Below are 27,780 nucleotides of genomic sequence, written 5' to 3'. Positions count from 1 at the left end.
GTATACAAAAAGACACTTTTTTCTATTGTATTAGTATTTTTTTTTTTCATTTTTTTGTTTGTCTTTATTAACTGTGATTTGTTCTTCCATTTCTTTTTTTTCTTTTTTCTTTTTCTAATTTATATATCATTTCTTTTTAATGTTCTAAAAGTACTTTCTTTCACATTATCTATGGAAAGATGGTCAAAAGAAAAAATCTTTATTTGAAATGACTTCCTCCTATACTTATGAATTTATTTTGAATTGGGAAAAATAAATAAAAAAGATATTTCTTTTATATTATATTGGTATTTTTTGTTTTTATTTTTTGTGATTTTGTTTTTCCTTTTTCCTTTTTTATCCTTATTTTTTGTTCTAATTCATAAATTATTTTTTATTTAAATTTTCTTTTGTAAATTTTACATTGAATTGAGGAAAATGATGGTGAGGGAAAGAGATTCCTATCGTTGTTTTGGTAAGATATATGATGATTTTTTAATTTATACTGTTGTTCATTGATTAGTTTTATTCTTTTCTTTTATTTTTCTTTTCTTTCTATGTGTAATACACATTATTTACATGCTTAATTGATAGATGGCATTGTCTTTTAAGGTTTCATTGGAACAGGAAAAAGTATACATAAAATATAGTTTTTTTATATTATATTAGTATTGTAATGCCCAATAAAATAATTATTTAAAGTCATAAAATAATCTTAAAAGTATTAAGAAAATTGAAATGTTTTATGAGAAATAATAAAAAATATTATTTCTTTTATTACTCAATTACGTGACTAGAAATTAGGATTCAATTTTAAAGAGACATTATTGGCAAATCATGATTACTTGCTTTGATCACTTCTTCTCGTTTAAAGCCAAGCCACGTGAGATAGCAACCCTTTGTTATTGATGTAGATAGAACAAGCCATGATGACCAGCTTCAGTTTAAGGCTAGTTTCATGAGTTAGAGATAAGAGATATTATGGGCAAATCATCATTACTTTTTTTTTTTTTGAAGAGCAAATCATCATTACTTGCCTTCATTAATTTCTTCTCACTTAAGCCATCTGTAACGTGCATAAACTCTCCCCAGCCATTGATCTAAAAGAAACAAGCCAATCTCAGCCCTTCAAATCTGTATAAAAAGGCAGCTCCTCAGGTCACTTTTACTTCCCATTTCAAAATGAACTCTCAATTTCACTCTCGGCCAGCAGTGTTTAGGTATCTTGTTCATAGCATTTCAGCTTCTTTTATGAGCATTTTGGTGAGTTTGGAAAAGCATGTATCTTTAATTTTTGTAATTTTAAGATTATAATATTGTTTTATATTTAATATAGGCTTAAAAGAGTATTTTTAGATTTATGTTCAAAATGGGTATATTTGTTTATAAAAAATGCTATTATAATGCCCAAATTTATTTAAGTATTCCATTAATGCGCTGATACGTTGTCCAAAGTTTTAAAATATTTTTAACATTAGTTACAATTATGCCATTATTCTGCCAAAATTTTACAAATAGTATATAATAGGAACTATCCATAATTATGTTGTTATGCCGCCCGTGGGTTTTTTAAAATTGTACCCATTATTTATACAAATGGGGTTACTATATCTATTTTTATATAAAAATATTAAGCTTTTAACATATTAATACTGATATGATGCCTATTTTAGTTTAAAAGTATTTTAGGTATTAACTATATAAATGTCATAGTGATGCTTATAAGAAAATATGTGGTAATGCTACCTACCTATTTGTATACACCAACATAATGTTCAAATAACATTAGGAGCTATAGTAATTTATTTAAAAGTCAAAAGTGGCGAAAGTGATAGAATAATATTTTTAACAATTTATACTAATTCACTATCATATGTATAAAACTGTGTTGCAGTAATCACTTGTGTTGATATTATCTGAAAGCTGAGAAGTGTAAGTATAAATTACTTACTGGAATATGATACTGATTTTCATAACATAATTATTGCAGATTTGTTTAAATGTATGTGTGTGAATGAACCATTATATATTGTGTATATTGTTGTGACTAATGAATATGTTAATAATAAAGCTGCTGAGTAGCAAGGGGTGGGATACCTACCAGTGGGACCTTAGGCTCATGTGAATATTTAATAATAAACAAGACTATATCTGCATATCATCCATTTTCCCCTCTCCCCAGCTGGCCAGTTTTCGAACTTGTAGAGGTTCATGGATTTGGTTTTTTAAAGAGTAGATCTGTAACTCTCTGCAAGCACCTCCTCTTCACGTGCCCTTCCTCCATGCTCCTGAGCCTCCTAGATTACAATCGGTCTCTTCCTTGTTGCCATTAGCCCTGGCCTTCACGCGCATGCGCATGGATCTCGATCACTCTCTCAAGAGTGTCCTCCACGCGTTGGCGCGTGGAGCTGTCTCTCTGATGCGTGGCCTTTCCGGTGGTGGGTTTCTACCACTCTCCTCCGTTGTTGTTGCTGTTTACAAGGTTTTTTTTTTTTTTTCGTTCTATTTTCCAGTTGTTTTTCTTTTGTTATTTTGCAGCCTGTTATGCTTTTTGCTGCTTTTGTGTTTTGTGGGCTAATGTCTCCTAGCTTTTTATTGTTTTGATCATTTAGTGGAGACTTTTGTGACTAGATTTCTGTTGGTGCCTTTCTCTTTGCAGTCCCGAATTCAGACTCTACAAGTGCTTCTACTGCTTTAGCTTCCTTCCGATGGTTATCGTTATTGCTAAGTGGGAGTTTAGATAGGTTTGCTTTAATTTGTATCCATTTTACTTATGTAACTGCTTTGTGCAGCTCCTTGAGAGGACCGTGTCACTTGTTTGACTTATTTTCTATCATTTGTAATTATTTATGCACTGTTTTAGTTTATTTTGAGTTTATTGTTAAAAGCCCACCTCATTTTCGTTCAGGATTATCCACTCATTATTCCTTTCAGATGAAAGAGCGTAAACTATCATTCTTTCTAATCATTTTTTTATTTAATTAGAAAAAAAAAGGTTGAAACCTTATCATTTTTCTTTGGATAAAATCTTCACTACTTACCATGAAGGGTTTTTTTTTTTTTTTTTTTTTGTTTGTTTGTTGGGAAGTGTCTAAACTGAAATACCTCATTTTTTATAGTTGTGGTAGGCTGATTTTGTTTTAAAGCAAATGACCAAGTAATAAAGTCAAACGGTCACAAAAATAATGTGATTTTAAAGCCCATGACCATTTGATAAAGCCAAAAGTGTAAAAATTTATGAAACAAGATAATTTGTAAAGACTAAATGATATCTTGTCTAAAAGTCCAACGGTCATAACGTATGAAACTAAATTGTGTTAAAAAAGCAAATGGTAAAAAAAAAAAAAAAAACTATGGATGGTAAAAGATTTTATTGACTAACAGTTAAAAAAGCCAATGGCTTGCACAAAGTTTTTAATATCCAAATTACTAAAAATAATATTTGTAACACACTACAACACTTTTCATGTCTATTATAGTACGATGGGAAGGTGTGATACATGATACATTGATACATGTATTTTTTTAGATGCTATCTATAAATCATCTGCCAACTTTCTGAGACCATCACCAGATATAGTATTTATATCTCACATATGGTTATTATTATAATGTCTAAGAAAATATTATTTGGTTGATGCTAGATACCCCTTAAAGAAAAGATACTTGCCACCTTATAAGGGGGAGAAATATCACATTCCAGATTTTCGACAAGTTAGTCGAAGAAATGAGATAGAAAAGAGGTTTAATTATGTTCACTTATCACTGAGAAGTGCGATTGTCCCCAATAGGTAGCTCAATCGGCTGGAGACTACGCCTCATGAAGCGAAGGTCACTAGTTCGAATCCCCCCTCCTTCCTCTTGTGTGGACATGTTAAAAAAAAAAAGAAAGAAAAAAAGAAAGAGAAGTGCGATTGAGCAAACTTTTAGAGTGTGGAAGAATAGCTGCCGAATTTTAAAGCTAATGACATCTTATGATATTAAAGACCAAACGCTCCCTAGAGATGCTACTCCGATTTTTCATAATTTTATTATAATACATAATAGGAAGGATAAGGAATTTAAGCGGGATAAAGGCAACTCCGATAACCTCTGAAGCAATAATGATGAATCAATGAGTAGAAGTTATAGAAACATTTGAGATATACATTATGAGGAGATGAGAGTGGTTTATGACAACATAACTCGGTCCATTTGTGGGTTGTAAATAATACTTTTATTATTTATGGTTTAGGCTAAATATTTTTTTGATGAATGAGATTTTAGATTTAGGCTAATTTTTAATGTACTTTAATATTATTTTTTTGGGTGATATATCAAGGTACTAATTTTAATTATTTGTGAAGCATGTGATTGTTGGTAATTTGTACATAGAATTGCACTTTTATACCAATGTTATCCAAACACTCAATTGACAAAAAAATAATATTTTTATACAAATTTTACTAAATACTAATTGGTATCCAAATACCCACTTGACAAAAACTACACTTCTATACAAATTTTACCAAATACTAAAAACAGCACTTCTATACAAATTTTACTAAATACTAACTACAATTTTAAAAATTGTGCTTTCTTAACTACGTTTTAAGAGCGATTTCACAGACCAAAAATGTAATTTTAATTCAAATCACCAAAATGTATCGTTTGAGAGTATTTTTAAAAACTTGCGATTTCAAATTTCAAAATGTAGAAAAATATGTGTTTTTAAATCGTAGGGAAGATGGTGCATTTTAAAATGTATGATTTTAAAGTCTAAATTGCAATTTTAAAAGTTAAATTACGATTTTACTAAGTACTTAATTACAAATCACATTTTTAAACCGTCCGTTTTAAAATCACTATTTTAAATAGCACATCCCAAACTAATCCTAAAATCACTATATTTTCTAATCGCACTTTTTAAAAATTGCAATCCATAAGAAAACCAGATCTTCTCCGATCCATTTGAATTCGATAAGAGCCGATTCCTTAAAAGAGAGAGACAAAATTATCATTTTACTTTTTGTTTAGACAATAAAATAGGTCCCTATTCCCTCCTTTTTAAGAACCGGCTCCCTCTATTTGATTTGAACCGGAGAGGATCTGATTTCGTCTAAAAGCACTCTGCCCAAACAACCAACCAAACGACACGATACTTCATCCCTTCCGTTCACAGCAACGCAGTCGGTGCCTCTCTGCCTTTCTCTCATAAACACACAGTCACACATGCACACTTATTTACTTACAAACAAAAAATTTCATAATTGGCTGATATAGAGATTTGGTTTTTTTGCAACTTATATTCCAATTTTTTTTTTTTTTTTTTTCTTGGTTTGTTGCTGTTTTGGTGAAGTTTTGGGACCTCAGATGGGTCCTATTACGCTAGCCGGCGATGCGAGAAGCTCTTCAGTAGCTTCATCAGGTAACCCATTTCTTGAATATGTATTGTATATGATTTTTAACGTGATTGTGTTTTAGATGATAATTACGTAATTTATGGCATAATGTTACAGTTTTATTGTTTATTCTAATGCAGCTACTGAATTCATATCTTTGAACATAGCATCATATTTTCGGATGAAATGTTACAGTGATTCTTTTGTGCCTGTTTTTCTTTTCTTTTTTAATGGTCTAGAGCTCATTCTTTTTTGGGTCAAGCTTGAGTTCCTAACGCGTGGTTTAAAAAAGATTGCACTTTATCCAGATGAGTCTAATTTTATTTCTTTTTGGTTCACAAGTTTGGTGTGTTCAGGTTGTAACATGCATTTTGGGCTTATTTTTAGAGGTCCGTTTGGGTTAGCGATTTGAAAATCAAATTCAGTTAAGCGTTTAGTAAAATCACAATTTGACATTTAAAATTGTTGTTTAGTCTTTAGAATTGTGGGTTTTTAAAAATGCACCCATATTTGCTTGTGATTTGAAAATGAAGGGTTTTTTTTTTTTTTTTTTTTTTTTTTTTTTTTTTTTTTTTCAAATTGCAATTTTTTAAAAATGCACTCTCAAATGATACATTTCTGCAATTTTGGTTTAAAATCGCACGATTGGTCTACGAAATTGCAGTGCCAAACACTAATGATTTGAGTTGGAAAAAAATGTTCAACAATGTCACATGGGTAAAGTGCAACTTTTTAAATCACAGGCTGAGAAATCAAACTTAACCTAAATCACAAGTGGATAAAGTGTAATTGCCCCTTCTATTTTTTTTTTTGTTCCTGGAAAGGATTTCTGTGATGGTTATCCATTTGAATTAAGCCAATTGCATAACTTCAAGATTTTGATACCCCCCAGCCTTTTGGTATCATTTATAAGCATGAGTAGACCTAGTCGTAACAACAAAAATCACATAATTTGCAATTTGCTTTTGCCTAGTGTCACCCTTAAACCTCTGTATATGTGTCTATGTGAGGCAAATAGCAGAAGAATACCTTATATTCTGTTTCTCAATCACTTAAGAATACCACTTCTTAAAGTAAATGCTTGAATTTATGTGACAATGCCCAGTTTTTTAGAATAATATGTTCTGGTTGAATGCTGATTTTATGTTGTATTTTTATGGGATATTCGAATGATAAAGTAGAAATCCTTTTTAAGAATCTTAAATAGGGAGATATTTAGTCCTTCATATTATAGGTTTTGAGTCCTGTAGATTATAGTTTTGCAACATTGTTAATTGTGCGTGCTTATGTCTCTCTTGAAGGGATGGGGATTTCGGGCCGTCTCGTTGTATATAAAAACAATGTTGTTTTGAGTGATTAGCTTTTCTTGTTGTTATCAGTGATTGGTTTTTACTGAACCATAATAGAAACTAAAATCTTTGAAACAATTATTTTTTATTTTATTTTATTTTTAAAATTTTCTTAAAGCGCAGAGGGGCGCAACCCTAGTACATAGGAAGTATACAAAAGTGTCCCTAATCAGAGGAAACAAAAGAACATGAATGTAAAAGAACATGAATGTAAACAAAAGAACATGAAAGAAAAAATACTTATAAAAAAAAAAACTCAGCAAACATAATACGACTCGAGCTATGCACCGAGACCCAAACATATAACATATTAAGCACATTTTGACACAAGTCCACAACCAGTAATTCCACATCTTCAAATAGCATTGCATTCCTCTCACACCAAAGACCCCACATAACACACAAGGGAACCTACTTCCAAAGACGCGTAACATGATCACAACCCAGCGAACTGCTCCAACCACTCAACAAATCCAGTACGCTTCTTGGTATGACCCACTCCACCTGGAAAAAACTATAGAAAGAGCTCCAAACAGCCCGTGCCACATCACAATGAAGTAGAAGGTGTTCAATGGATTCCCCATTGTTCTTACACATACAACACTACTCTACCACCACTATATGACGCTTACGCAAGTTGTCAACTTGTCATGTGTCAAAACCTTTTCTAATGCCGCTGTCCACACAAAAAACGCCACCCTCTTCGGAGCCTTAACACGCCAAATACCCTTCTAAGGAAAAGAGACCGCCTCTTGACAAGTTAAGGCTCTATAGAAAGTCTGCACTTCAAAGCTCCTCCTCTTAGAAAGATTCCACACCAATCTATCAACCTCTCCATGCCGAATCCGAATCTCTGAATATTTTTTCATGCAGTTTTCTATTTCTTGTGACTTGGGACTTTGAATTGTTTATGGAGAACATAACCAAATTGGCCCTAAGTACTTAGGCAGTCCAGTTTATGGTAACCTCTTATGAGATATTTCCTTTCTTTCAGGGCAAAATCTTTCGTAGAAGTTTTTAGGCTCGTTTGCTAATGCCTATTAGGACAACTTTTTGCTTTTTTGCAAAGAAAATAAAAGTATTAACAAACAATTCAACACACAAAACATTCAAAACTGCTTTCACTTTTATGTCACATCACAACTAAAAAGCAAAAAAACCCTAAAAGGCATTAGCAAAAGGTTTTTTTGTTTTTGTTATTTTACCCTTAATGTTAATTTGGTAAATAACAAGAGTTACAAAGTCGGATTTAATATAAAACAATTACAATAATCTTCTACCAGATTGGGAAAATAACAAAGCATGATAGAGAAAAGATTTTCCCCTATTCATGACTTCGTTGGGTTTTATTACATAACGTATAACTTGGCCTAAGAAGATATATACATAGGGTACTACTTGTGAGAATGAATTTCTCAGTTAGCTATGTGCCTGAGGGAAAGATTTTAGCATCCACTTTGAATTTTGGGAAAGTCCCAATTAGGATCTCATTTTCTATCTATTGATGTGATTGGAATTTTTTTTTTTTTTTTTTTAACCTCAGTGATATTTTTATTATACCACCATGCTTCCTTTTTGAATAGGTGATATGGTTTTGCAGATGCATGTGACAGGAAAATGTTAAATTCGCTGCCGGGAAGAAGAAAGCCATTTGCATCAATCAAAATGGGAGAAGAACAACCATTTGACTTTTTTCGTACTTTCTTTGGTATGCTAAAAACTTCTTGTCAAACAAATATTGTCAAGGTTTGTTGAATGTTTTGGGGTTGACTAAGAATGATATTGAAGCTCAAACTCTGAGTTGATCAATAGATTGAATGACTTTGACTAGGGCTGTAAATGAACGGAGTTGTTCCTAAACAACTCGACCTCGAAAAATTTAAAACTCTTTTCAAAACCCAAAGCCGAAAACTCTTTTCGAAAAATTTACCAAACAGGCCCTGGTTTCTCAATCAATTACTCTTTTGGATCAGCAATGTGATGCTTACTTCTTTTTGGAATATGAGATTATATAGGAATGAATGCTAAGACTATTCACTGAGTTTCTCTTATAGATCCACCCCCCTTCTCTCTCTCTCTCTCTCTCTCTCTCTCTCTCTCTCTCTCTCTCTCTCATATATGTTGCTTATGGAATCTGTGGAATGTGAAATAACATTTCCTGGGTAATTATAAAATGTTGAGCCTATATTTTTTTTTCTTTATGTTGAAAAGCAATAACAAAGATTTTTATAGCCAGCAACTGGGTGTATACATGTTAATCTCTATTTTAAGTGGCTTGGAATTTGTTGTGCAAGTTATGTGGACTCTTGTGATTTTTTTCTTGGTGACACTGTCTTTGAGTCTTAACCTGTCATATTAACTATGGCTCAATAAATGCATGTTTATACACTGCAGAAGAGAAAGAAAATCAAATGCTAGCAGAGTATTACGTATATGCCCAACAATGAGTTTTTGAACACAAAGAAAAGAAGAAATAATTTTCTTCGTTTCTTTAATAAATTATGCTTGATATTGGCTAGTGATTGTAAGGCCCTAGGTCTTGTCTGGAGGGAACACCAAAGGCGTTTGCCCCTCCTGACCTTTTACTGATAGAGAGTTAGGCAGACCATTTGCTTCTTTCATGTTGTCAAATTCTTTGAATACATTAGATGGACAAAATGCTAGTAAGAATAAACATAAATGTTGTCAAATTTTTAGTTTCTAAGTAGTCTGGTGGTGGATTTTGCAGAGGGTGTTATAGCAGGAGGTACAGCCGGTGTTGTTGTTGAGACAGCTTTATATCCCATTGATACTATAAAGACACGACTGCAGGTGGGTTAACTATGCATATTAAATTAGAGTTCATGTTTAAAAAAAGTTAAGGAATCTACTGCACCAGGTTACGGGTAATTTCCTGATGTAATACATATGGATCTAGAGATTGTTCCTTCAAATTTTATTTTATTTTATTTATTTATTTTTCTATTCCTGTTACATTTCTTTTATTTTTTGGGCGCTAGGGTTACTTCCCATTTGCTAGAGGTAATTTTCAAAATCAATTTTATATTTTTTTTTAATACTCGAGGTTTATAAATGTACGTATATAATTAATTATGAAATCATGTTGGACAACAGAGAGATCTAAAAAATTACGTACTCATCCAATTGTCACGCAGAGATTATGGATGTAACTTCATACTCACAAAACTAAAACTTTGCAATTCTGATTGATATTTTCCAACTATCATTTTTACATAAATTTTAAAATCTTGGATTTTTATGAGTGATAAATCTTAGAACATGAAAACAGGGGTTATGGTGCTAGGTTGTCCACTATATAAATACACAGCAATTGCATCTTCTTAAGTTCTAGTAGCTTACATCTAAAAAACTCTTTGATTTCACATATTGTTGTTTGCTTCAGAATGCAAAGGTTGGGATAGGTCTCTTTCTTTGGGCTACTTTGAAATTGATACATTTTGTTTGGGGGGAGTAGTTTTTCATGGTTGCAAGTTTTTTACCAGAGTATTTCCAAATTTACTATTGTGCTTTTGTTACAGGCTGCGCATGGTGGTGGAAAAATAGTTTTGAAGGGCCTTTACTCTGGATTGGCTGGAAATCTTGCTGGTGTCTTACCGTAAGTACCTTTCGAAATGCATGACTTCCCTTAATGTTTAGGATTCACACTTCATATGTCAGTATCCATTTTTGTTCATTGAACAAGTTTTGAACCTGGAAATGACTCGATTTATGCTCTTTGGATGAATTTGTTTCCTTCTACTGATTATGTAGTTTCATTAAAAAAGAAAAAGAAAAATGCTCCTTCATTAATGTACTAATCGTAATTGTATGTGCCATAAGTGTGTTATGTCATCTATCTCTGGATTCTTTACAGTTCCAAATTTTCAATAATGTTGTGGAATCTCAACAATTAAGACTAGCAATCTCCAGCGGGCTTTCTAGGTTGCTAAATTCTTATTTTTCATCTTTAGAGATAGTTTAATTATTCCAATTCATCGTCAATTATGGAATAGATTTCTGTATGAGATTGAACATAACCATATAAGAGTATTTCACTATTTCTTGCCATCTCCCTCCCCATCCCCTTCTCTCTAACTCAGTCAATTTCATCATTTAAATTTATTTCTACTCTCTGTTGCTGTAGGCTGACTGTCTTTGTTTGTGTAGAAGAACCATAGACGGTTAAATAGTTATGAAAATACTAATTATGCACAAGCTTCTTGAAAAAAATGCACAACATCATTTTAAATCTGCAGATTTCTAAGGTGAAAGATGTTGAAATTTATTAATATCCAAGCGAGTGTTGGAGGTGGATGGAAGGTATGTCATGTCCTCCAGTGCCTGACACACCAGTTTGTTAATAGGAGATGTCCTAAAAATTATGATTCTTGGAGCAGGTTTTTCTCTTCTTTTTTTTTTTTTTTTCTTTTTCTTTTGGATTTGTTTGAAAGTGAAGGCTCCATACTGAACAAAGAGAGAAGAGAGTCCTCTTTCCGGGAGCTTGGACATGGTGAGAAGTTGAGGGATGGATAGACGATTTCTGGTGGAGGCAAAAGCGTTTGCTTTCTTGGTTATTGAAGGGGCGTCAGTGCTAAGGGTGGCAGAAAAGTGGAAATTTTATTCCGGTGCGGTACTTCTCAGCAACCAGTGCATTGAATGACTGGTTTCGACTATAAAGGTGTTGATGGGTGGTCATGGTCTGTCTGATTTTGTCCAATCTTTCAGGGAGGGGGCGAAGGTGACGATAGTTTGTATTGGAGGTAACACTAATGGCCGGTTTGTGGAGGTAGCGGTCTATGGGGTGGGCGTTTAGAGAGGGTTCCTTCGTATTCCTAAGGGGCGGGGTGGTTGGGGTTGGCTCAAGTTTATTAGTGAGTTGCATAAGGCTATAGAAGTTCTTGGTTCTTCGGTAGGGTGCGGGTTCGGTGTTTCCTTGCCGGAGGAGAAGGCAAGGGGGAAGAAGGTGGGGGATTGTATGAGAAATGCTGCGGGTCCACTGTCTTTCGCGGAAGCGGTTCGCTCGCCGCCAACCATCCATGCTTTTGGTGGCCGGATTCTGGTCTCTAAGGAGGAGGTGGCTTGGTGCGAGGAGGAGCAATTCTCGATAAAGGAGCGGTCTTGTGCGATAGTCCGGCGGGCGGTGGACTGTTCTACCTGGGAGAGAAACCATTTTGATCCGGTGGGTAAAGACCTTTGTGTCGATGGCTCCAGTGTTCGAAAAGGCAGAGAGTGCAGAACAAGGGACTGCGACGTCTCATTCTGCAGAAAGATCCTGGAGCAGGTTGATGTAAGGCTGGATTGGGTGAGTGGGCCTAACGTGGGCTGGAACAGGATTTCTCTTGTTGGGCTAAAACTGGGCCGGTGTAGGTTCTCATTTGCTGTGATTAGAAGGCCACGCTGTAGGGATGGTTCTAGGAAGTTGGGCCTTAAGCCCAACCCTAAGAAGGCCTAAGAGGTCTTTCCCGGATAAGGTTTGTGGACTCAACGAAGCGGGGTTGGACTCTGAAATGTCGGGATTGGGTTCTTTGGCGCCGGAAGCGTTGGACGGGTCGTCTTCTACTCTTCCGGTGTTCAAGTCAGGCTCGTCGTTGATGGGGGGTTCTTCTCCGGTGGAGAATCCGGTTTTCTTCGCTCATTCTGCTTTGGCCCGGCAAGATGGGTCTAGGTCGGAGGTGAAGACGACGACTGGCATGGGTGGAGGGCTGTCGGATACTGGCGAGTTCTCCGGCGCAAGTCCTAGCTTGTGCACGGCGGTGGTTGAAGATCTGTTCGCCTTAGAGTGGGCGGCGAAGCCCAACCTGCGGTCGGATGTGTCAGTTTGTGACTCAACCCCGTGTCTGCTTGGGGGGTTGGGTTCGGACTCTAAAGGATTTGTAGGTCCCTCTTTGGGGGCGGCTGCGTTGGGAGAAAGGATTCGCTTGTCTCTTCCTGTGATGGCAGATAGTGGGGCTCCCATTTACCCGTCCGAATCCCAATCGGTCATGAGGTATCAACGGAAATCGAAGGCCAAAGCTAGTAAGTTGGATATTTCCTTGATTGATGAGGCAATGACAGCTTTGAGGTTGCCGATGACGCAGTGTTTGGGTACATCTTCTCAGGCTTTGGTCGGGACTGTGGTTAAAAACCTACCGATGCCAAGTGGGGGAGTGGGTCTTCGGCGTGGGTTCTTGCTCCCGAGAGTTCCCTCCCCCTTGAACGGCTGCAAATTGTTGACCATTGACAAGGGTGAGACTCCCAATACGAATGGTTTGATCCATTCTCAGGAGTGGCCGGTAGGGTTTAGCCCATCTGGGGTGATTGTTTCGTGGGATCAGGGAGAGGATGGTGATTCTCCTCACCCCTTGGGCGTTTTTCCTCCCGACTTACACTTGGAGTGGGAGTTGGATGGTGCTGAGGATGAAGATTCGGCCCTGGCTTTGTTGGATGCCATTGAGGAAGATTTTCATCGGGTAGTATGGGGAAGCGGTATAAGATCAAAGGAAGGAGAGAACTGCAGAATCTGAAGAGCTCCATAAACTCGACGTTGCGAGTGTGCATTCTAGGAGTAGGAGAGGAAAGGCTCAGGTTCTGTAGTTTGTGGGTTGTTTATGGGCTGCGGGTGTTGTGTTTTAGGGTGTAGGTTCCTGTGGGGTTTTGGGTGGGTTTCTTTTGTGTTCCTTGTGGGTTGGATTGGGGTTCTTTGTGCTTGTAGGCTTAGGTTCCTGTGGGTTTGTGTGGTGGGTTTCTTTCTTTCTTTTTTTGGGCTGTTTTTTTTCGTTTTCCAGCATTGCGTTTTTTCTTGTATACTGCCGGTGTACTAAGGGGCGCCTGACGCTTTTAATAAAACCAGGTTATTACTTATCAAAAAAAAAATTTGTTTGCTTAGTGTAAGATAGAAATATGTCTATCTAATCTTAACAAAATGAATGAAAGCAGAAGAAATGAAGTTTAATTCCCCTTTCTGGCCTGGTGGACCAATCACTCTCCAAAAGGTCCTATACCTCGTATTATTTCTATTCTACTTCTACCAAATTTAGTTTATTATTTTATTTAATTTTTAATATTTCATTTGAATATATAATATAAATATCGTTTTAATAATTTAAATAATATCGATTTATAAATTAATATCTATTTATTCTTATATTAATTTTCTTTATTTTATTATAGACATTTTTTATCCAAAACAAACGTGCTACCAAGCTGTGCTACATCCCTTTCAATTGGTTGACAGTGTCATTGTAGAGAATACCTGTATTGTTTTCCACATCTTTATTTTATCCATTCATATACAAAAATTATCTTGTCATTTCTTCTTTTTTATCTCATCTCATATCATATAACATATATTTTATTATAATAAAGGACTTATATACATATGTAACATATAATTAAACCCGCTAAAAAAAAATGAATATATTTTTTTTTGGGAATGCTGGGAGACTTGTTTTGGTAATATTCTTTTATGCAGGGCTTCTGCTGTATTTGTTGGTGTGTATGAACCTGCAAAGCAGAAATTGTTAAAGATGTTTCCCGAAAATCTTAGTGCTGCAGCTCATTTTGTAAGAGATTCTTCAATTCCCTTTTATTTTGATATGAATTCATGGGCTTCACTTTGGCACATGACCAATTAATGTCTTCAATTATCTTATTTATTAAGGCTTGTCACAACACAGATTGACACTCAACAAGGTGTTGGTTTTTTATTCTTGTTGAAGCCTAAACACATTTTGGATGAACAACCTCCTCTAGCGCCTCAAGAGTTTGTTTTCCGTACTAGTGAAGGATCTACAAAATCTACTGCAAATCCTAAAATAAAAATGAGAATGCATATCTAGTTTTAATTGCATGACCAACTAAACCTCCTGAATTCATTGGGTTGTTTGATACTATAGCTGATAGTTTGGCTGTATAAACTGTTTATGGTTGAACTTTATTCAGACTGCAGGGGCCATAGGAGGTCTTGCTGCTTCTCTCATTCGTGTTCCAACAGAGGTAGATAACTCTTGCATTTCAAACCCCCCTCCCTCACTTTTTCCTTTTTCCTTTTTTAACACTTTCAATTACTCAGGTTGTTAAGCAAAGGATGCAGACGGGGCAATTTACTTCAGCTCCTGATGCTGTCCGCCTTATTGCTTCTAAGGAGGGCTTTAAAGGATTCTATGCGGTGTGTGGTCCTCACCAACTACCCTCCCCATCTCTTCTCTCAATTTTTTTTTCTTGAAATAGATAGATTGACACTAATGAAGTACCAATGTCTTTAATAGTAGAGAGGAATTTATTGTTCTTTTATTCTTGGTTAAAGGTTGAAAGGGATCTTCTAGGAGAGGATGGGCCTGTGTTGTTGATTATGCATTACATGTGTTGTTAATGTGTGACCTGCATGCCATTTGTTTGTGGCAGCTTTTTTGTTGTTTTGTTTGTATTTATTTTTTTCCATTGCTGAGATTGCAGGGATATGGATCTTTCTTATTGCGGGATTTGCCATTTGATGCAATTCAATTTTGCCTCTATGAACAGCTTCGGATGGGTTATAAGGCAGCAGTAAGCTCCTTACAACATATAATTCAATGTTTGGACACTTTTTGGAAGAATTTATTTTACTTGATGATGTTTTACATTTCCCTCTTTGACTGTGCAGCATGCTAATGATATATGAAATGCTTTTTATAGGTGATGCTCCTATTCTAACACGGTTTGCAATTTCTTTGACTGCAAGATTCTATGTTACTTCAATGCTTCTTTATTGATGATTTGACACCATACCATGTGATCTAGTGTTTGGAACTCCTATCACTTTTAAGAGTATATGATCTAATATTTTCATGGGCTGGTTTAATTGAGAAGAAGGCTGAGTTTAGAAGGCATAGAGAGTTCTCTTGAACCTGAACTTGGTTGAATCAAGGAAGGTATGGGTTAGCTAGTGTGGTTTTAGAAGGCAAAGAGAGTCCTTTTCCTCATTCTTGGGATTTGGACAATGGTCTGTTCTGTAGCAAGACGAGCTGGTTGTTTAAACTCCTCAACTAAGTCTAATAAAAATCCATAGGGGTTGGTTATACAAGCCTTTTCTCCAAAGCTAATTGTATATTCTTCAACATTGTTTATAGAATTATGTACTACCAAAATCTACATCTTGTATCTAGCGCAAAAGTTTGATGCTAAGAGAGTCCTTTTCCTCATTCTTGGGATTTGGACAATGGTCTGTTCTGTAGCAAGACGAGCTGTTTGTTTAAACTCCTCAACTAAGTCTAATAAAAATCAATAGGGGTTGGTTATACAAGCCTTTTCTCCAAAGCTAATTGTATATTCTTCAACATTGTTTATAGAATTATGTACTACCAAAATCTACATCTTGTATCTAGCTCAAAAGTTTGATGCTAAGCTTATCATTTGACAGACGTGTAACTGAATTTTGAGCTTGAGCTTACAACTTGATAGTACTGTATAACTCTGTACTACGCTTATTTTGTTATATTGTTATGTGTTTGCATGTGTTATTCAATGCTGTGGTCAGAATCCTATTTGTTCAGGTTTATTTTATTTTATACTATATGACGTGAGAATTACTAGACATATTCTGTGTGTGTGATGGCACAATCTATATTGTTTAAAGTTTTCAGCTCCCGAGTCTTTCTCTTTCTTTATCCTAACTTCCTAAGCATGGAAAGTGTATGAATGTGAATTTTAAATTTTTATTTTAATATCGCAAAACCCAAGGACATAAGAAGTATATAAGAGATACACCTAGCTAGAAGCAGAAAAAAGAAGAAAAAAAAACGTGATACCTTGAAATATTAAAATCTAAGGCAGCAGCCCAATGAAAAAGTCTCAAAGAATAAAGCCTTTAAATCCACTAATGTCCTCTCACGGTTCTCAAAACTCCGATCATTTCTTTCCCTCCAAAGACACCACATAAGGCAGGGTGATATCGTCTTCCAAACAACATCGAGCTGAAACCTACCATCTAACGCTCTCCAACAAGCGAAGAGATCTACCATCCGACTAGGCATAACCCAAGCCAGCCCTACATTGTTGAAGATAGCATTCCAAAGGGCACTGGCAATCTCACAATGGAATAAAAGATGATCCACAAACTCCTTATTCTTTTTACACATGCAACACCACTTAACCACAATGACATGTTGCTTTAAATTGTCTATGATGAGGATCTTTCCTAGTGGCTGACCAGGCAAAGAAAACCACTCTTAAGGGAACCTCATTCCACCAAATACTTCTCCAAGGGAAAGGAGTACTATCATGGGGAACATGAATATTGTAATAGTATCTAACATCAAACAATCATCTCTTGGAAGGAACCCAACTGTTACGGACCTTCGTAACGAGGGATGAACAATGATATATCAGATAGATTTGGGTAGGATAATTTGAGGTATCCTGGGCCTCCTAATGTTAAGGTTATTCGAGGAACCCTAAAAAACTCACAAGCAACTATAAGAGTTGTCTAATAATTTTCTTCTTATATTTTTATTCCTCAAGACCCCTATTTATAGGGTTACAAAGCTGAATAAAATACCGAAAACGATAAATAAATATTACATAAATATTACTAAACCTAATGGGATAAATAATTTCTTTATTTCCTTCCTAATAGAAAACCTAACATAATGGGATATAATTCCCTTAAATTAGGGATTCTTGCTTTATGAGCAAGAATCCAAATCCCTAAATATCTTTTATTTAGTCAATGAGGCATAATAGATAATTCCATGAATGTCCTTATCCATAACCCTAGATACGTAACACTCCTACCCTCTTCAAATGGACCTTGTCCTCAAGGTCCTAGAAGTATGCTGCCAATAGATGTTGACCTGGGGAATTTTTTTTTGCATAATATCCCATATTCAGTGCCACACGAGCCCTTGATTCCACCCATGATTTCCTTTTTTTTCTCTCATCTGCAATCTTAAATTTAGGGGTAACAGATTAGGCAAAATATTTGACCTTGATTTCACGCTACCCTCTGTTCCACAAGCTCTCGCCCTTTCTCTTCCGGCTAGAATTTCTTGCAATTTTCCTCCAGCTGCATGTCCTGGGTTTGCTGCTCTTCCGCCAGAATTTCCGGAAATCTTGGATATTGCCAAAATGCTCTTCAATTTTCCCCTAGCAGTAAATTTTGGATTCCCATCTCCATCAACAGAAAATCCAGAAATCTCGGACCCAATCTTCATTCGTCCTCTGCCAGTCAAGCCTGAGCGTGCTCCTTTGTCCACCTCTCTCAAAGGAAAATGTTGATCGTTGGCCTGGATATCTGCATCTGTCATAGAATTGCATGGAGGCTCGTCCCTGTTTGGGATGGAAAATTCTGGGCTGCCCTGATTCACGCCACAATCGCTGTTCTTCACACAATCACCGAAGACCCCGGGTTGGGTTCAAGAAAACTCCTAAACCCCCCCACCCCGACCCGTGCACACCCCTAACCACTCCTAGGCCCCACTGTCCCCCCCCCCCCCACATTCACTAAAGCAGAAATCATTTTACTTAACGCCTCCATAACAACAATGAACAGAAATGGGGACAATAGATCTTCCTGTCTCAGGCCACGAGAGTTACTAAAGAAACTTGTAGGAGTGCCATTCACTAAGACAAAAAGCGCATGAAGGAAATACAATATGCTATCCATTTACGCTATCTTTCCCCAAAACCACTTCTCCACAACATATACAAGAGAAAGTCTCAATTGACATGGTCATTAGCTTTTTCAATATCCAACTTACAATACACCTAGTTCCGCAGATCTAATCGTACTATCAAGGTGCTCGTTGGCAATGAGAAATTTGCCTACCCTTGATGAAAGTGTTCTGAGGCTTAAAAATGATTTTCTCTACTACCATTTTCAACTTGTTAGCTAAAAATTTGGCACAATTTTGTGCACTCTACCCACTAAGCTAATAGGTTGAAAATCCTTAATGTCAACGGCCCCTGGTTTCTTCGGAATAAGAGAAATGAAGGTGGCATTGAGGTTTTTTTCAAACATATGTCTAGTGTGAAAATCATGGAAGACATTCATGATGTCTGAGCAAGCTTGGAAGAAACCTATAGTAAAACCATAAGGGCCTAGAGCCTTGTAATAGTGAAGGGCTTTCACCACCTCAAAGACCTTATTATCCTTGAAAGGTCTCTCCAATCAATTGGCTTCCTCTTCCGAACAGAATTATTCCTTCTATTCAAATTGGCCACTTGATGAAAGAACTTCGTGCACTTGTTACTCTCTTAACTATAGTTATCTCGATTTTTGCCTTCAACATACCTCCTTCAAAAGAGTTGTCTAGGTAACCTCTTTTGGAGCAAATTAGGGAAATGGGTTTCCCACTCTGAGTATACAAAGAATCTAACAATTCTAGACTAGGAAGGAGAGTCCCTGTTGCTAGACCACGTAAAAGTGCCGCACACTAGAGGAATGCCCATAAGCCCCTGCTCAAGAATGAAATCGGGAAACTCCAACATAGCCGGACAAATACGAGCAACACCCGATCTCACTCAGAAAATGAGTTACATTGAAATCCAGTCCCACCAACTTAGCAAACCGGCAATTCATCCCATAAAAACCTTCTATCACCATCGGTGTTTGGACCATAAACACCCGCAAATGCCCAAGCAAATTGATCCTCGACAGTTTTGAAAGAAACAACAACCGAGAACTCACCCACACTCTTCGCGTTTCCCCACCACCCTCTTATACCACACGAGCAAAATATCACCAGAAGCGTCCCTAGAGTCTAAACAACACCAATTTACATGACTGCTCCCCCATCAACTACGCACAATATTATAGGACATAAGCTCCATTTTGGTCTCCTCAAGACGTATAACGTCTACTTTCCACTCCCTGAGCAAATTTTTGACTCTAAGGTGCATCTCCTCATTTATTCCTCTTACATTCCAATATAATAGTTTAGGCTTCATGGATAAACTGAGGTACCCCTCCCCTTTACTCTGCTACGGCTTGAACATCCACTCGCAGAGTCATAATTGATCGAGCAAGATAATATTTTCAACTCTCTATTACTTTTGACGACTGATTTGAAATTGGTAGCCCACCCCTCTTGGTTATGACTCGTTTCAATGGCTGTAAGTAACACCATAAATTGCCCTTGAAACCCCTCACAAGATAGCCCAACAAGATGTCAGATGTCCATCACTTTCTGCAAGACCCAACTAGAAGCCATAGGGGGACAACAACTCAGAAGCTCACAAACAAAGGGATCCTCCCTAGTGCATAGTACCAATTCCGAACTTGCCAGACCATTCCTTTTTGCACAACACGCATAGTACCAGCCATACAGCTTGCTTCACCCACCCTGGCCTGTAGCCCATTTTCTTTTTCCTTATTCGAATGACCCTTCTCATTGATGGAGCTATCTAACCGTGCTGACTCCTTATCTGCCTTTGAGCCTCCCAAACCCAATAAGTTACTCCAGCGATGGGTTCATCTCCAGGTGCTGATGTCTTGGCCAAATCCGCTAAACTTCCAGAACAAGCACCATTGACAGAGGAATTGACCGAATTCACAGCCGGTGGCCCAGACCTGAGAGTTATCATCTGTACATGACCACTGGTGAAATTTGAGTTTAAAAATTGCATGTGGTGCTGCATCTAGGTGTCCTCTGGTGAGACCTTAGACAAAGCACTACAAATCGGCTGAGCTAACTCCATCAATCTCTAACATCCCTTTCCCCTTATCACATCACTGCACAACATCTGCTCCAGAACCCACCGGCGAGGCTTTCGGGGGAGCTCGAACCTACACCCATAGAATGAATGCGATTATTGATGGAATATATGATTAAGTGAATAGATATGATCAATTATTGACTAACCAAAGAGCACTATGAATGTGATGCATGGTAAGCCTTGTTGGTGTACATGCTGTTCTGCTTCTATTTATTTTTTTGTGTTTAGCGCGGTTGATAATTTTGACCTGTTTTCATTTTTGCCAGGCACAGAGAGATCTAAACGGTCCTGAAAATGCCATCATTGGTGCTTTTGCTGGTAAGAAGACATTCATACCATGTTTTCCTGATGCTTTTATTTAAAATTAGTCATGTCATGATTCTTTGCAGATTACCAACTTTACATTTTTCTAGCATTCTGCAGTTACATTGAAGCTTTTCATTTCTACCTATTCTGAGAAGGGAAATTCCATTCACTATTAGTGTATCTCATTAAATATGGTTCTTTCAGATGAGATGTAGTTTCAGATTTGGTCGAACAAATTCTACTCGCATACCCCAACACCCCCCACGCCTCCCCACACGCACAAAAAAAGAAAAAGAAAAGAAGGGGGGGGGGGGGTGTTGTAGGTAATAAGGAGCCATGGTTTAACTTACTGAAAGAAGAAAATACATGTGCCCCAACATTTTTTGGGTACTCCAAAGGCCCCAGAAGGAAAGCACATTGTTATCCCAACCTGCTGATATATGTTTTTGATCTGCATGACACTTAAATGGCAGAATAGAATTCTTGATTTAGTTCTAGAAAGTCCCAAGAACATACCTTCTAGTGGGGTTAGTTCTATTTCCATATTTTAAACAGATTACTCTTTTTCTCTTTATTTAAAAATGACAAGGAACCCCAAGATTCCAGGTAGTTAGGGAAATCTGCGGACAGAAAGGGGGTGATAAATTGGTGAAAGTCTAGTAGCTATGCATGTGTGTGAACTTTGGGTTCTAGGATATATATATTTATGTATCTTGAGAGAGAGAGAGAGAGAGCATGTTTATTCCAAACGAGCCTTTGGATGACGGCATGTATGAGCTGATGTTATTTTTGATGAGTAATAATTTTATTAAAAAGCGCAAAAGGGCACAACCCTAATATACATGAAGTATACAAAAGAGCTCCTAATCAGAGGAGATAAACGAACATGAAAGTAAAAAATCAGCAAACGACATACGATTCGGGCTATGCGTCGACACCCACAAATGTAACATATTAAGCACGTTTTTACAAAGAGCCCCAACCGTAACCTCCATATCCTCAAAAAGCCTAGAATTTCTCTCACGCCACAAGCCCCACAAAAACACATAAAAGAACCTGCTTCCAAATATGGATAGCAGCTGATGTTATATTCAATTAAGAATCCTTTCCGCAAAAGATTAGTTTTGTTTTTCCGTCCTTCAGATCTTCAACAAGGCCATTTTACCCACTTCTTTTTCTTGTTAAGTAAATGATAACCTTACATTAGATTCATGGATCTTGATATATCTGTCAAGATCCATGAATTTAAGAGCATAGGATTTGTATCCTCAATGAATTGAGTAATGCAATGTCTAGCATGAAAGTTTGAAGGAGTGTGTGGGGTTAGATATCTCATGAAAATCAAATGTCCCCTTGGGTTTTGTTTTTTCATATGAAGGCAAAAAGCCATCTTTCATAATTTGGTTGCACAAGGAAATTGCAGCCATCTAATGAACTAATGATACCGCAGATTTGGGTTTTCTTGAAAAGACTTTTAAAATTTTAACATTATCAGTGAATAGCTGTCATATTTTAAAGGAATTGTGGTACTCAACATCCTATATTTTGTAAGGATTTGTTAATGGGAACCTGTTCTTACTCTTGAATGCTGTGTAGACGACAAGCAAAGTCTACTTTCTTTGTGAGACTAAAATGCTCCTAAGTCATGTATGTCTAGTAAGACTAGATTAGTATCATGTCGCAGTGAGGAAATTTGAAAATAACCTAGGGTATGCTTGTTAGTGTATTCGGGTAAGTGTCTTTTGTTTTTGGTTTGAAAAGTGTTTTGATGTGATATAAAGGTAAGGCTTTTTATGGTGGGCTCCACATTCGAGAAAATGTTTTATGTGGGAGAAAATACAAACAGATGTAGAGTTGACTCTTTATTTATAAAAAACAAAACAAAAACAAAAAGAAAAGAAAAAAATGAGTAGCCAAGTAGCCACCCTTAGTAGAGGGGAAGGATAGTTGTGTGGCCACCACAATAGGTCAAGGGTGGCCACGCGGACACTCCGACCAAATAGGAGTGGTTGTGCAACCATTCCTCTCTTCCACTAAGGATGGCCACATGACGACGCTAATTTTTTTATTTTTATTTTTTAAATAATAAGTTAGCTCCTATCCCTTCAAAATTAAGCACCTATTTTGTCAAAATATTCCTACAAGAAGTTGTGAAAAGTTTTATAAAATGTGATTTCTGTTTTGAAAGGTGTTTTGTATTTTGAGTTGTTTGTTAATGTTATTTGAGAAAGTGTGTTTTTCAAACTGAAAATGAAAAATACTTGGAGAATACGTTATCAAGCATAGTCCTAATTTCTGACATGTGAAAGTGTGTAGAGTTTTCTTTTTATACTTTTAACCTTATAGTTTGACTTGCATTTAGTTGATGTTCAGAAATAAAACACGAAATAACGAACATAATTTACAGACCTTAACTTTATCATTTGGAGAGAAAGGAATCGTCGGCTCTTTGAGGATAGTGAGACCAATGTGCTTCTTCTTAATTCTTCCTTCCTGAGATCTCTTTTGAACTGGGCCATTGCTCATGTTTCTAACTTCCCTTCAAGGAATTTGGTAGATCTGATTTGTTTTCTAGATTGTAATAGCAGCTAGTTCTTTGGTACTCTTGATTTTCTTGTATACTCTTTGTGTACAAGGATTTTTCTTTTTCTTTTTTAATAAAATTATTATTATCCATAAAAAAAAAATCTTTGTCATGCACTATAGTCTTAAGCATCAGAAACAGGGGATGCACCTCCACTGCTATCCCTCATCATGTTGAGGTCCTCAAATTTGCATCAGCATGCATGTGCACCGTGCTGCAGCCTAATATTTGTTTGACAGGAAAAATCTGCTACTACTTATGTATGGTAGGCAAGTTGGTGAATCAGGAGTTTTCAACTTAGTCAAAATGAAGAAACACAAAACACATTCAGGTAGCAAGTATGTTACTTCCCACTTTTTCAGTCTGCAAAAGTGTGTTGGTATATTGGCGCAAATAGAACAAAAAGGGGAGAAGAGGGAGGATATTATGGGGGGTTTGCGGTCAGTAATTGGAGTTGATATCCAGAGAGGGTTAATGGGAATGCTTCTAGTGATGATGTTGGAAACGACTTATCTTGCTAAATTATGTGCAGACATTTATGCTACGGTAAATTTAGTGTTGCAGTCCAGGAAGGAAATTTTCCCAAGAAGTGGTGGATGTCTCTAATGATTGGATCTATCTACTAATCACAAGCTTGATTGTGGTTAAGGATTGCATGAACCCCCAAGGAGTCGCCCTCCACAATGATCTTATCAAGAACTAACGCTAGAGATTCTGACAGCCATAAGGGTAGCGTTGCCTTCCCTATTGTGGGGTCATCAAGAGTAGTTTTTGCTGTCCAAGAATAGAGGGCATTGCCTAGCAAATCTTGATAAATGGCAGTGATCATTGAAAATGAATTCTGGGCTGTGACATCAAAGTTTATTTTGAGTGTATTGGCAGGCCGTGGGGTCTAGATCTCTAGCTTCAGGCATGCTTTACTATGAGTTCCAAGCTTCGCTATGAGTTCTGATAGACCAAGAGATTATTTTCTAACCCCAAAACAAGTAAGCAAGCAATAATTATCTCAATAAAATTATTGAAACAATAAACATATAACCATAACACAAATATTTTGGTTACAATGTGAAAACCTTTTGAGTACCTCAAAAGTAAAACCACGCTGGGGTAGTCAAACCTAAAAAATCACTATAATGTAGAAGACCAAACTACAGACAGTAAACTTACAACTCGTGTAAAATACTCATTAATTTGTAACTCAACCCGCTCCTTGCATGTCTCTGCTGTAGCTCCCCGCTGGCCAATCTTCTACGAGCGCCTTTCCTTACCGACCCTCCAGTAGACTTCTTGGCGGTAAAAGGTTGTGTATGGTTTGGTATGTAGGAAACAAGTTCCAAGTGAGAAAACTTCAAGCTTTTTTTTTTTTTTTTTGTTTGATAAGTAATTGCTGAAAACTTCAAGCTTTTTAGGAATCCCTACTTGGGTTAACAATGGTGAAGGAAGTAAAACATCTAGAGAGGTTCTTGGCTCCAACAATGGCATCTTCCTTGAAATGCAAAGAGACATTCTTTCTCTTTTATAGGCAAAGGGATAAGGTCCTTTGTAGAGGAGAAAGTTTGAATTTTTAAGTTCAGAATCTGCAGCGGCACCAAGACGTGAACTAGGGTTTCATCGTTAACTCTCTGACATTACAGACAACGTCAGGACTTGCATCTGACGTCTGGTGACAGAACATTCTATCTTCAGTTACGTCAAGACTTGAATCTGACGAAACGTTCTGTATGCCATTTCATTAGGACTTGCATATGACGAAACGTTATGTATCCTATTTCATCAGAACTTGCAACTGACGTCCATATGGCGAAACCTTCTGTATCCCATTTCGTTCGGACTTGCATTTGACGAAACCTGCTGTATGCCATTTCGTCAGGACTTGCATCTGACGTTTTTACAAAGAAGGGACTAGATTTTAACAATTTTACAAACAAACTTTTGATCACCGAATGAAGCCAATTTCTATGACCTATGAAGTTCCTAGTTTCCATGTGCTCTCTGTGGATATTTTTGGTCACAGTTGCCAAATTGATGGGGTCGAGGGTGGCTGATCTAAATGGCCTTATTCCTTTGCATCCAGACCATGTCCATAGTGATGGCTCCAAACTGCATTAAAGAGTGAGATTCATCAGGATTAATATGAAGGCAAAAGAAAGGATTGAGAATGATCATGATCCAATATGAAATGTAGGTCGTATTCAAGATAAAATAATTTTTGTATTTTGTAAAAGATCATTGTTCTGAAATTTCTATTTGCTGTGATTCAAATTCACCCTTTCTTTTTATGCTTTTGCACACATGCATATCTGTTGCCCTGCTGGTTTGTGTTGTGCTTCCCTCACATTGAATATCAATTTTTATGCAGGTGCACTAACTGGGGCTATAACTACTCCCCTTGATGTGGTTAAGACAAGGTTGATGGTTCAGGTATGACCAATCTGCTTCCTCTCATTTGTCTGAAACCTTTTTTTTTTTTTTTTTTTTTTAATATGCAAGTAATCAAGATATCAATAAAAGCATAAGGTGTCCTCAGGTACACAAGGAGTGTACAAGAGAAGCTACTTTATATATTTTTATATGTATGTGCATACATTCAATGCATGCATATGTTTGACGTTTTGCATGCATTTAGTTATTTGCATGTATCTTTAATGTCAGATATGAAGCTATTATATGGTTTCTTTTGTTCTTTCAAAGGGATCTGCAAATCAGTACAAAGGAATCTTTGATTGTGTTCAAACTATCGTTAGGGAAGAGGGACCTCCTGCTTTATTGAAGGTAATCATAAGAATTCATGGTTATAAAGGCTATTGCTTTGAGCTATATGATAACCTAACTTGATAAACCACGGCACATTGAAGGTAGAAAACTTCCGTTGCTTATATTTCTTTTTATTTTAGGGCATTGGGCCAAGAGTACTGTGGATAGGCATAGGCGGTTCAATCTTTTTTGGTGTCCTTGAGAGCACTAAGCGGTCCCTCGCTCAGAGGCGTCCTCCACTTGATCAACAGCCGAATAAGAAACATGATTGAGTACTTTTTTTTTTTGTTCTTTCTAAACCTTGTAACCGTGTCCCCCTAGATTTATCTTAGATTGCGTTCTCAATTTTGTATATTTTACATTCTCTAGAATGTGAGATGTTGAAAGCACGATAATCATATTTAGTTGTACTTGTCATAATTTTTAAATTATCGCCTCTTCCAAAAGCTTAAGCTTATAGAAGCTGTAAATTTCGTCACTTAATCATCATTCTAACGTTCTCCCATGATGAGTTGGTCAACATGTATTTTTTTTTTTTTTTTTAAAAAATGGGAGATAGAATAGAGTCAAAATTTGAACTAAATACTGATGTTTTGGTACCATGAAGAATTACTAAATGGAGCTCTTTGTAAGAAAAAACCTTGAGATTCAAGACCGGAAAACCACCATCTTCATCTAGCGACTTGGGGTTTCTCGGAGAAGATTGGGCACGGTGGGTTTGGGCTGGTGTTTCAGGGAGAGTTGCTGGGTTCCTCCACTCGCGTAGTAGTGAACGCCTAGAGAGGCTGGGCTGGTGTTTCAGGGAGAGTTGCTGGGTTCCTCCACTCACGTAGTAGTGAACGCCTGGAGAGGCCATACGGCAGAGAGAGAGAGAGAGAGTTCTGGGCGGAGGTGTGCACCATTGGGAACATTCAGCATCTCAATCTCGTCAGACTCAGAGGCTTCTGCCTTGAAAACTCTCATAGTCTTGGTTTATGATTACAGTGTCTGTATAAGGAATGCTATATGGAAATATGGAGCCAAGCTAACATCAATCGAAGGAAAACTCCCAATCCCAATCCAACGGAGAATGCCATTTGATGTATGTGGTAGTTTTCTGTTTTGCAGATTTTGTTTCTGCATATTTTCATATAACAGACGTTCTCCCTTCCTCAAACGGCATCATGTAGAAAGCGTCAGCCTTCAGTTTTGTATAGGGATAATTGCATCACTCATATTTGGAATTGGTCTAAATTACAAATCACTTCCTGTGATATAAAAAGTTTATGGAGAGTCTATATGGTAAACTATAATTACGAATCACTCCCTAAACCCGTTTTCCGTTCACTAAGTTAAAAGATTCCGTTAGTTTGTCATGTCATACCTAATAGGAAAATCAACATGTGGTCACTCCAGGCATAAGTGAGGCTGTGCGCCACCCCTAGACGTGGCTGGGCCACCCTCGGCAACCACCCCTATACTATTTTCTATATTTTTTAAGAGAATACAATAATTTTTAAGTTCTATTTATTTATATTTTTTTTATTGTAATGGACATGTGTCAATTTCTTATTGGGTATGACGTGACAAACTAATGAAATTTGTTAATTTGGTGGATGAAAAATGGGTTCAGGAAGTGATTCGTAATTATAATTTACTACAGGGACCCTCTATGAATTTTTTGTACCACAAAGAGTGATTTATAATTTAAGCCAACCCTAAGAACCAATGGTATAATTATCCATTTTTTATATAACTGAAACGATAATGTTTTGGA

At 36.7% G+C, this 27,780-nt stretch overlaps 1 protein-coding gene and 1 long non-coding RNA gene across 3 annotated transcripts; both read left to right on the top strand.

The window, feature by feature from the left end:
• The first annotated feature begins 2,152 nt into the window (after positions 1 to 2,152).
• On the top strand, positions 2,153 to 2,869 carry LOC133858000 (uncharacterized). The gene is made up of 2 exons (XR_009898406.1): positions 2,153 to 2,461; positions 2,639 to 2,869. It is a non-coding gene; the product is annotated as an uncharacterized LOC133858000 (long non-coding RNA).
• A 2,131-nt stretch (positions 2,870 to 5,000) lies between these two features.
• LOC133858111 (S-adenosylmethionine carrier 1, chloroplastic/mitochondrial) lies at positions 5,001 to 26,455 on the top strand. 2 transcript variants are annotated; one of them, XM_062293558.1, is made up of 13 exons: positions 5,001 to 5,147; positions 5,318 to 5,386; positions 8,310 to 8,417; positions 9,438 to 9,520; positions 10,249 to 10,325; positions 14,160 to 14,250; positions 14,630 to 14,683; positions 14,760 to 14,855; positions 15,143 to 15,232; positions 20,647 to 20,698; positions 25,630 to 25,691; positions 25,962 to 26,042; positions 26,165 to 26,455. In XM_062293558.1, exons 2-13 carry the CDS (start codon positions 5,332 to 5,334, stop codon positions 26,294 to 26,296), a joined length of 981 nt encoding a protein of 326 aa, XP_062149542.1. In that variant the 5' UTR covers positions 5,001 to 5,147; positions 5,318 to 5,331; the 3' UTR covers positions 26,297 to 26,455. The 2 variants fall into 2 exon arrangements, with proteins under 2 accessions (XP_062149542.1, XP_062149543.1); XM_062293559.1 differs by having other exon boundaries at positions 5,026 to 5,151.
• Positions 26,456 to 27,780: the final 1,325 nt, after the last annotated feature.

The sequence above is a fragment of the Alnus glutinosa genome, chromosome 14 (assembly GCF_958979055.1).
Source record: "Alnus glutinosa chromosome 14, dhAlnGlut1.1, whole genome shotgun sequence".
NCBI classification, from domain to species: domain Eukaryota; kingdom Viridiplantae; phylum Streptophyta; class Magnoliopsida; order Fagales; family Betulaceae; genus Alnus; species Alnus glutinosa.
Note: the sequence above shows the minus strand (reverse complement) of the source record. Positions and strands in the feature narration are given on the sequence as shown.

Excerpts from the sequence above, each read along its gene's own strand:
- LOC133858111 (XM_062293558.1), top strand. The coding sequence starts at position 5,332 with ATGGGTCCTATTACGCTAGCCGGCGATGCGAGAAGCTCTTCAGTAGCT. Across the intron at positions 5,387-8,309 it reads CTCTTCAGTAGCTTCATCAG|ATGCATGTGACAGGAAAATG; the intron begins GTAACCCATTTC and ends ATGGTTTTGCAG. Across the intron at positions 10,326-14,159 it reads AATCTTGCTGGTGTCTTACC|GGCTTCTGCTGTATTTGTTG; the intron begins GTAAGTACCTTT and ends TCTTTTATGCAG.